Source organism: Gadus macrocephalus, chromosome 14, assembly GCF_031168955.1.
Source record: "Gadus macrocephalus chromosome 14, ASM3116895v1".
In the NCBI taxonomy this organism is placed as follows: Eukaryota; Metazoa; Chordata; class Actinopteri; order Gadiformes; family Gadidae; genus Gadus; species Gadus macrocephalus.
In genome coordinates, this window is record NC_082395.1 from 18,311,134 (window position 1) to 18,321,776 (window position 10,643).

The 10,643-nt window shown below is 45.1% G+C and overlaps 1 protein-coding gene across 1 annotated transcript; it reads right to left on the reverse strand.

Annotated features, from left to right (window-relative positions):
- Positions 1 to 4,117: 4,117 nt before the first annotated feature.
- On the reverse strand, positions 4,118 to 8,557 carry LOC132472540 (potassium-transporting ATPase subunit beta-like). Its single transcript, XM_060072205.1, has 7 exons — positions 8,286 to 8,557; positions 7,326 to 7,454; positions 6,945 to 7,058; positions 6,119 to 6,321; positions 5,102 to 5,164; positions 4,821 to 4,913; positions 4,118 to 4,712 (listed from the first exon to the last, which is right to left on the reverse strand). Exons 1-7 carry the CDS (start codon positions 8,395 to 8,397, stop codon positions 4,509 to 4,511), a joined length of 918 nt encoding a protein of 305 aa, XP_059928188.1. The 5' UTR covers positions 8,398 to 8,557; the 3' UTR covers positions 4,118 to 4,508.
- Between the last annotated feature and the right edge of the window lie 2,086 nt (positions 8,558 to 10,643).

Consider the following 10,643-nt stretch of genomic DNA (forward strand, 5'->3'; position numbering starts at 1 on the left):
GCATTTCAAAACCCTGCTCATTACAAAGAGAACAAACTGGACCAATATACATATAGATCCAGAAATATATCTTGCTGAACATCTTGCTACACATTGGTATCTACCATCTTGTAGTGTCCCTGGAAGTCATCATAGCCATGGTGGCATCCGGATGTCTCCTGGATCTTCTCTGCAGCAATGCCGAGATACCACACCTCTTTGTAATGTTCTATTTCCCTCCGCTCAAACGGTGTCAGGTGTTTTCCAAAGGCCAACAAGGCATCTGTGGGCAGTGAAGAAACAAGGCCCACCTAGCAAGTTGTGGCGTTGTTGCTCAGCAGGGTGGGATGGCCTGATCTGGGACAGGCATGCGTTTCTTGATAAGGAGCTTGGCGCTTTTAATGCTATTTCGCAGCAAATGGTTTAAAAGGTGCTGTAGGTAAGATTCAAGAGTTGTAAAGAGAGAGAAATCGATGGATTCCCCACAACCAATCAGGAAAGAGATGAACTGATCAGAAATTAGCCAGGAATTGTCTTAAGTTGAAGTCGTTATCTACAGAGACGGGCGCAACTTCGAAAACAGATTTTCTCACAGAGTTTCACTCACTAATAGCTGAAGGATGGGCCATTTCTATCGACTTACACTTCAATAATAGAAGTTACATTCACCTACAGCACCTTCAATGTGAAACACTTAGCAGAGGATGGACAAAGTCCTCAACTCCTGTGTTTACCTGCCGTGGCCAAGTGTTTCCCGTCCTTCTGCTTCTGCACTGCCTGTTTCTATTGGTCCAAGAAATCACGCGCACACACATACACACACACACACACACGTCTCACACACACACACACACACACACACACACACACACACGCACACACACATGCACACACACATGCACACACACATGCACACACTGGGATTGTTCCCACTGGGCCTCAATGAACACACTGCATACATGGCAAGGATTCAGGGAAGCCTGTGCCTCATCTGAGATGATGTAGATACTGTTGACATGAAGGACCCTCCTGGACTAGGAACACTGACCAGGTCACCTGCTAGGCGGAGGGGTCTCTGCTGGGTCTTGCCGATGGCCGGAAGGACGACCTTCTTGTTTAGGACAGCAGACTGGCAGGTCAGTAGGGCGGGCTGCAGGGCATCCATGTCGAGGCGCTCCTGGTAATACAAGCAAAGGGGTGGAATTCTATGTTTACACAACGGCATCGCAGATCATGCTTGTGTAATTAAGTGGTGTTTTACCTGGAATGTTGTTATCATCTTTGTTACCATACAGGAAAGCACAGGTAGACATATTTGCCACCCTCAGTAGCTGTGATGAATTTAAAGGTGATTATACCCCCAGGTGTGAGGGTGATTAGTCGTCACAAGCCATTTTGAACATTGGCTTGTAACGATTATCAAAACGGCACACATCTAGGTGGGCGTGTCCACCTTGATGTATGCTGGATAGATCAGTCTACCAGCCTACCCAGTGGACTGTAGCAAACGTTGCTCATCTATCCGTCACACGTCTACGTGGCCACGCCCACTTGTGATGTCAGAAGAGGCCGATATTCAAAACGGCTTGTTGCAGCTAATCACACTCACACCTGGTGGTATAATATGACACCTTTAAAGACGAGACATCTGGACAGATATGTCCAGGTTTACCATAAACACTGTCTCTGTGTCGGCACTGTGCAAACACTGTGTACATGGCTGGGAATCAGGAACGCCTGTGCCTCATCTGAAATAATGTGGCACCGGACCAGTTCCCCAGGACCACTGACCAGGTCACCAGCCGGGCGGACGGGTCTCTGCCGGGTCTGGGTGATGGCTGGGAGGACGACCTTCTTCTCCTGAACAGGAGGCTTGTTCAGGAGCGCGCACTGGGGAGTCAGCCGGGTGGGCCGGGTGGGCCGGGGGGCGTCCACGCTGATGGGCTCCTAGACGTACAATTGAAGGAGTGGAAAGCGGTGTTTGATAACCTGTTGTGTGGTGTTCAGATTCACAGCGTTTTATTAATCATTACAATGATGCCTGGCTGATTCAGTGTCTTCTCATTGCACTGTAATATATATAGCCTGTTAACATTTTGACTTACAATTACAAGACGCAAATCTAAAGTGCAATTATGTGTCGCAGAAATAGCCAGTCGGTCAGCCCTCATGAATAGAGGGCATCTTCAGCCCTCCAGGCTTCACAGGCACTATCTGGTCATATTCATCTATGTAGCTCAGTACCAGAGTGCTGTCTTTCACAACTCCACTAGTTCCCCAGGACCACTGACCAGGTCACCAGCTCGGTGGGGGGGTCCCTCCCGGGTCTGGGCGACGGCTGGGAGGACGGCCTTCTTCTTCTGGACCGGGGGCTGGTTCAGCACACACTTTGAGATAAGCAGGGTGTGCCGCAGGGCTTCCATGCTGACAGGCTCCTGTTAACTGAAGGAGAGGATGGGTGCTTTGATATTGTGCCTTTATAATATTGATTCCTATTTTCAAGATTGTTACTAAGTTCATTAATATTATTATTACATTATAAGGAAATATGAAGATGTGCGAGTTGACTTGAGAGATGGCAACAATATGCACATTATCCTTGTTTTCCATCTTCTATAGAAGTGGTTGGATTTATAGTCTTGTATTAATAATATACAATAATGAATAGCCAATTCTAAATTTACCCAGTCGGTCACAAATCATAAATAGCTAACCTTTTCATCCAGAGAAAACATATTAACAGACATGATCTGGTCACGTTCACATATGTAGCCTAAAGTCTTCTCTTTCTGATTTTTTTTTTGGTTTGCCCATCTCTTGACTCTAACCATTTGGTGGCGTTGTTCACATTGATCGTTTTTAAGTAGCCTACGTGGCGAGTTGGATTAAAAGTATGGGTAACATGCAATCGGTTCCTCGTCTTCTCAAAAAATAGCATCTAACTAGGCCTATCTTCGAAGTCAACAGCGCAATGACAAAGTTTTCTTAAACGAGCAAATGTAAATGTGGAAGGTAATTGTGAGGTGAACCAGCGTATATTCATAAAAGCCATAGGCAAACGCTTCATTTAAAAGTTTTAATAAAATAAATTGTATAAAAGTTGACATGGGCTATATAATTATAAAGCATATCTTCCTCCAATGAAAATATTGTAACCTGGAAAGTCCACATGAAAGGTTACGTTACCATTCCCAATCAGATTAATTAATAATGTTTGATCAATAGCAGAGTGGGATGTAATCGTTCCGCTGTCCCCTTAACCAAAGAAAATAAAGTACAATTATGGATTTGATATTTCGGATAATATGAATCGGTACAGTGCACTCGCTGTGTAGGCCTAGTAGCCCAGACATCTCCTAAAATTTGACTTATTTGATTTCACCGACAGAAGTATTCCAAACTCCTAACTCTTACCTTTTCGTGGAGTTCACGATTTTCTGGCGAGTTGTTACGGTCGTATCGAGTTGGTTTTAATTGAAAGTATGTGTAACATGCAATCAAGCCCTCTTCGTCTCCACAAATAGCATCTATACCTTGTAAGTTAAAAACGCAATGCAGTAGGCCTACTAAGTCCCAAAACAAACGTTTGTTAACGTTGAGATGATTATGACATTAGCCCTATGATGTCATAATGGTATAGGCTGTCAATCAACCGCCGGCGGCAATAGTGAACCGTCAAGCGCTTAATTTCCAGTTGGAAGGTCACTTAATATAAATGGTACAAATGGTAACATAGGAGAAATCATAAAAAGCATGACTTCCTCCAATGTTTGAATGCATAATAAAACAAAAATATTTTTAGATGAATAAAAATGGGATCTATGCATAAACGCATGTTTCTCGGATTCATTTTATTTACTCAATAATTGACATTAAGTAATATTAAGTCAGCCAAGACCAATTATAGAATAAAGTGTATACTGTGTTGGTTAAATCATGGATTAATGTCAAAATAGCTAGATGGATATATTTGATCCAACTGAAATACTACCACTAAGCGTTCAGGTGATATATTTTTAATCCAGGCCTATAAAAAATGGCTGATTAACGGTCACGGTTCACTATTAAGTGCGGCTCGCAGGTGTCTTCCACCGAAGCCATGAGGACAACTTCTTTATTGATCAAATGATAAGATACATATGAATAAAAAAAAAAAAGTTTTGAAACATGATTTATTTGACAAAGTATTGAATATCCCATTTATTAACACAGCATACTTCTTAACATCCAGCCCTTTATTATACACTTTAAGTCACACCTTTATTGGCAAGAAGCAATGTCAACAATCTTTCAAACGAGAGAGAATAAAGGTGACAGAAGCCGGCCTGATGTATATTCAGGAGTTGTGATTTTATTTAAAGGAACCAAGACTGCAAACAAAGTGGTGTTCAAGCAGTGGTTATTTGTGGATATAATAACCAATCCTCCAAATAATTTAATGGTTCCGGTTAACTTGGAGCTGATATTTATATTACAGAGCCGTGGTCTTTAGGGATAAAAAGAGCCTCTGATCATCATTGAGCTGATATCTACAGAGCAGAGCTGTGGTGGTGAACACTGCTGGGGCTGGAGGGAACATGGAGGTTCTGGAGGGTGAAGACCACCTTCCCCTCGTACGGGTCGTGAATGTTCTCGTAGGTGATCTTATCTGCGACCACGCGGCACTGGAACTTGGCCGAGCGTTTCCCCGTCAGGCTGATTCTCACGGCCACCAGAGGGTTCAGGTAGTTGGGCTGCAGAACCGACCACACTGGTTATTGTCTGGCTATAGGGTCGGTCGGTTTTTAATTGGATAGTTGTGATTTTGGTTGTTTAGTCCCTTGGTTAGATAGTTGACTCACCTGGGCCAGTTTACCATAGTAGGGGAAGTAAGATCTATCCATGAGAGCATTTTCTGGAAAGTACTCTATCTTCTTCACGTTCTCCTCTCCTTCCTACACGCACACACGGGCACACACACATATACACACACATCAAATGGCTTGTCTTGTGAACACACTACAAAGGTGTTAGTGAGTGTGTGTGTGTGTGTGTGTGTGTGTGTGTGTGTGTGTGTGTGTGTGTGTGTGTGTGTGTGTGTGTGTGTGTGTGTGTGTGTGTGTGTGTGTGTGTTCCCTCTCACCAGAACTGTACAGTTCACTTGTATGTCTTGGGTGTTGTTATGGGATGGGCGGTAGTTGATAATCTGAAAAACAAAAACAGATAATCAGGGAGGGGGTAGCTATATCTTCCATGCTCACTAGCCTAGGCACCCTGCGATGACGCAGGATGTGCTAACTATTCTAGCGTTGAGACCTACCCTGTTTATCCTAATGATGACACAGGGTGTGCTAACTAACTAGTGCTGGGACCTACCCTATTCATCTTAATGATGGCACAGGGTGTGCTAACTAACTAGTGCTGGGACCTACCCTATTCATCTTAATGATGGCACAGGGTGTGCTAACTAACTAGTGCTGGGACCTACCCTATTCATCTTAATGATGACACAGGGTGTGCTAACTAACTAGTGCTGGGACCTACCCTATTCATCTTAATGATGACACAGGGTGTGCTAACTAACTAGTGCTGGGACCTACCCTATTCATCTTAATGATGACACAGGGTGTGCTAACTAACTAGTGCTGGGACCTACCCTATTCATCTTAATGATGGCACAGGGTGTGCTAACTAACTAGTGCTGGGACCTACCCTATTCATCTTAATGATGACACAGGGTGTGCTAACTAACTAGTGCTGGGACCTACCCTATTCATCTTAATGATGACACAGGGTGTGCTAACTAACTAGTGCTGGGACCTACCCTATTCATCTTAATGATGGCACAGGGTGTGCTAACTAACTAGTGCTGGGACCTACCCTATTCATCTTAATGATGGCACAGGGTGTGCTAACTAACTAGTGCTGGGACCTACCCTATTCATCTTAATGATGACACAGGGTGTGCTAACTAACTAGTGCTGGGACCTACCCTATTCATCTTAATGATGACACAGGGTGTGCTAACTAACTAGTGCTGGGACCTACCCTATTCATCTTAATGATGACACAGGGTGTGCTAACTAACTAGTGCTGGGACCTACCCTATTCATCTTAATGATGACACAGGGTGTGCTAACTAACTAGTGCTGGGACCTACCCTATTCATCTTAATGATGACACAGGGCATATCACAGTTGTAGCCGAAGGTGGGGTCGTGCAGTCCGGAGCAGTTGCCAAGCTGGCTGACGGAGAAGGAGCAGGACTTCTTGGTGTGAGTACCAGGTAGAAATTTGTCCTGCGTAAAGTACTTTCCCTTGGTGCAGTTGTGGTCACAGTCCTTCTGTAGAGTGTCGTTGTACTCTAAGAGAGAGGGACAGTCAGAGAGAGACAAGAGAAAGCTGGTTAGTGGGGGAAAGTATAGGGATACGGGTTAATGGTCAGGGATAAGGGGTGTGTTTACTGACGTGATGGTGGTACTAACATTGTTAGTGGTGAGGTGATTGTTATTTATTGTTTATGTTTTATATGGACAACGTGCAATTCAAAGTAATTGTACCACATTTGTTTGCTAGCAGCTAATTTACATCTGCTGGCAGGTAGGAGGATTTGAGCGAACACAAATCAATTGTTCGAGAGAACCCTAAAGAGTAGTGATAGCCAAAGAGGTTGGGCAGGGAGGGGGATTAATGAAACATAGATAACTGTTTAGCAATTAATACATTCCTCAACCCTTGTATGGAATTAAGATGTACTTCTAGACGTTTAAAATTATCTTGAACATACTAGAGTGTTCCTTCTCCTCATTTTCTATCTTACAAAAAAATTTAATACCCAGCTATAACAAAATCACAATTCTATTTTAACCGCTGTGAACCGCTTGAACCGTTCTTTGTATTTATTAGGAGTATGTTGAGAAATGTGATGATGGTACTAGCGTAGTTAGCGGTTACTAATGAGTCACGTGGGGTGATCGGGGTACTTACGCCCCAGGAAGTCGTGAAGGCAGGAGGACATCTTGCTCACGCTCACTTTGTCTGAGGAGTTGTAAGTGATCACTATATGCTCCTCATCATATTTATCTGGCCACACCATCACACCTGAGAGAGAGAGAGAGAGAGAGAGAGAGAGAGAGAGAGAGAGAGAGAGAGAGAGAGAGAGAGAGAGAGAGAGAGAGAGAGAGAGAGAGAGAGAGAGAGAGAGAGAGAGAGAGAGGGAGAGGGAGGGAGGGAGGGAGGGAGGGAGGGAGGGAGGGAGGGAGGGAGTTAGTATCTATAATATATACAACATAAATAACATATATAGTTAGTATACCGTATATATAATGTATGCTTTATGATATGCACCATGTACTGTATACTGTATACCTGGCGAGGGCAGTCGGTCCTGGTAGTCCGGAGTGTACGGGTCCAGGGTGTACATCAGCGTCCAGATGGCCAGGCAGAAGAGCCCCGTCATCACCACGTAGAACGCCACGTAGTACAGGCTGATGTACACTAAGGTAACCATAGCAACAAACCAGTCAGGGACCACATTAAGGCAACCGTGACGACACAGCGGTGAGAGCCTGAGCTGCGGTAACCATAGCAGTCTGCTAAATGTGTAGCTGTAGACCTCAACGGTCAGAGGCTAGGGGAAGCTGGTGTGTGAGGATGTCTTCATCATTAGGCTGTGTGTTCTCTACGGCAGGTCAAGGTGTCCTCTGTGGAGGCCAAGCTTATTCCTTATCGCACACCTTGGTTTATCTTCACCTCGTGAACACTGAATACACACACTGAACACACACACTGACCTCCACAAGGGCGTCTGTGTGTGTGTGTGTTTGTATCTGTGCGTGTGTGTGCGAGAAGCAATGGATTGTACTCTGTGATCCATCTATTAACCGCTGCGTGAGTCGACTACTTAAAGGTGACATATTATACCACCAGGTGTGAGTGTGATTAGCCACTTCTAGCAGTTTTGAAAAACTGCCTCTTCTGACATCACACCTGGTGGTATAATATGTCATCTTTAACACTTCTGTAAAATAACCATAAAAAATAATAATACAATAATAAATAAATGCAATAAATACAATAATGATATCATGATATCTATAGAGAGAATCTAGCATTTCTTAAGCTATTTATCGGGGCTCAAATTGGCTTGTGGTCCAGATGTATACCACAAGGTATTGTGGTTCCGGAAACCCACAGAACACTCTGAAAACTGTTAAAGATCACTCATCCCAGTGTGCTCAGAGTGTGCTGAGGGCGTGGTTGGGTCCTGAGGTGAAGAGGTCTACACACCCCTGATCTATATAATATCAAGTCTGGTTCCGCTCCTACCCCATTTCTCGGGAGTTCTGCCAAACAAGGTCCCATTGTCTGAGTTCCAGACGAAACGTCCAAAGTCTTCACAGCGCTGGCCACACGTTCTCTTCTCCTTCAAGGCAGCCATGTCTCGCTCTGCACAGGACCGGCCTCAACACAAAATCCTTCTTAAACTCTTTCTTTCCTTTCTTCTGCTGGGCTCTGGAGTCTGACGTTCCCACTTTGCTAACTAACTTTTACTGCATCTCCTTCTCCTCTCCTCCTTGGTTCTTCTCAGGGGGGTATGGTGTTGGGCATGCTGTATTTATACGATAAGGACCACTCTCGCTCAAGCCGGAAGTCCTCAGAGAAACAATGTCCTTCAGCCCTCACCTTGAGATGAAGGTTTTCTATGAACGTTGAAACGGTTTATGTTCTCCACCCATTGATATTCATTTGGCAACGACAACTACCCATTGTTTTTCTGACCTACAAACATGGATGTCTATCAATGTATATGTACAGTACATGTCTGGTTGTCATGTAGACAGAAGAAGAGAAAAGTGCGTCTCTTATTATCGCTACTATGACATATGGTCTACTTGGCCCTTTCAGTGATTCCCCTTTTTCACAGCAGAGCTCTAGTTACCTCACGACAAGGCTGGTTACATATACATACTAATCCATAATGGGTAATGTAGCCAAAGCGATGGCCATTTATCATTTACTGATCTCATCTGCTGATAGTTAGCAAGCAGACTCCAGTTAAGAATGGATCTCCTTTCATCAAGCAGAAAAACCCTGATACGTTCTACCCAAACAGCTGCTCTCTGACGCGGGCATTGCAGTCGCCGTGGATGCGTCATTCATTAGCATAAACGCCATAGGTTTGACTCCCCAACACACCGTCGCCCTCGCATGGGGAGCCGAACGCCAATGACAGAGCCCACCACCATAGAGGATGACACTCCCAAACCTGTTGGCCATTTTCCCTCAAGAGAAAAACAGAGCATTCTCTCCAGTCCTGGGGCCTCATCTCCTCCCCTCGAGTTCCACTCCTCCCCTGAACCTCCTCTCTCCTCCCCTGAACCTCCTCTCCTCCCCTGAACCTCCTCTCTCTGCTCCAGGACCTCCTCTCCTCCCCTGAACCTCCTCTCCTCCCCTGAACCTCCTCTCTCCTCCCCTGAACCTCCTCTCCTCCCCTGAACCTCCTCTCTCCTCCCCTGAACCTCCTCTCCTCCCCTGAACCTCCTCTCCTCCCCTGAACCTCCTCTCTCTGCTCCAGGACCTCCTCTCCTCTCCTGGACCTCCTCCCCCACCCCTAGACCCCCTCTCCTATCCTATACCTCCTCTCCTTGATCTCCTCTCTCCTATCCTAGACCTCCTCTCCTTGATCTCCTCTCTCCTCTCCTAGACCTCCTCTCCTTGATCTCCTCTCTCCTATCCTAGACCTCCTCTCCTTGATCTCCTCTCTCCTCTCCTAGACCTCCTCTCCTTGATCTCCTCTCTCCTATCCTAGACCTCCTCTCCTTGATCTCCTCTCTCCTATCCTAGACCCCCTCTCCTTGACCCCCTCTCCTCTCTCAAGCTCCACTGCGTCTTTCAGCCGTGTTTCTGGTGAGTTTGTGGTGTGTTTGGGGTGTGTTTGAGGCCTAAAAGGGCTGTTTTAGCGTGTCAGGCCTTGTTTTTTGGCGTGTTTCAGGTGTGTTTTAGGTTTGCTTAAGCGTTCTGCAGGTTTTAAGTGTTTAGGTCTGTTTTTAGCATGTCTCAGGTGTGTTTCAGGTGCATGTCTCAGACACATTTGAACATACACTCACCAACGCTGCCCAAAGTAGACCTGAAGAGTTGACGTCTGTGGTTTATCGCGGGCCGCTAATGACGGTGTTTGGTGATATGTTAAGTGAAGTGGGCTGATAGGCTTTGCAGGTACCCTGTCTCTGACCTTGGGCTGGGGCTGGAGCTGGCACACGGCCAGAGATAAACCAAGGACACCCACCACCTTCTACATGTTCCTCTACCCGTTCTAAGAGAACTTCAAAGTGGTTTTTTTTAGCGTTCTTTTAAATAGCGTTCTAAGTGTTTTTCCTAAATGTTCCTCTCCCTGTTCTTCCATCTGTTCTAAGGGTTTTCATACCTGTCTTCAAACTATTCTTCTGACTCAGTACATTATTGTAATGTTGGGTTGCTCTGTCCTCTGTCTTCTGTCTGGTCGCAGGATGAAGTTGTCATAAATAAACAAACTAAGCCTTCATACCTCATATCCTGTTTCTACAGATCTTATTATAGATCTTTCCACCTCACAAAAGCTTCTGACCCAGGCCAACGTACATAAAAGTATAGCTTTCCCTACCTTAAATGTGTGTAAAACTAGTAGAATCGAGTAGTGAGGTTGCA

What these genes read in the sequence shown, in the direction of transcription:
- LOC132472540 (XM_060072205.1), bottom strand. Translation starts at nt 8,397, where the DNA reads ATGGCTGCCTTGAAGGAGAAGAGAACGTGTGGCCAGCGCTGTGAAGAC. An exon ending in GGACCGACTGCCCTCGCCAG is followed by an intron (nt 7,059 to 7,325) that starts GTATACAGTATA and finishes TCTCTCTCTCAG; the next exon opens with GTGTGATGGTGTGGCCAGAT. An exon ending in TCATCATTAAGATGAATAGG is followed by an intron (nt 5,165 to 6,118) that starts GTAGGTCCCAGC and finishes TTTGTTTTTCAG; the next exon opens with ATTATCAACTACCGCCCATC.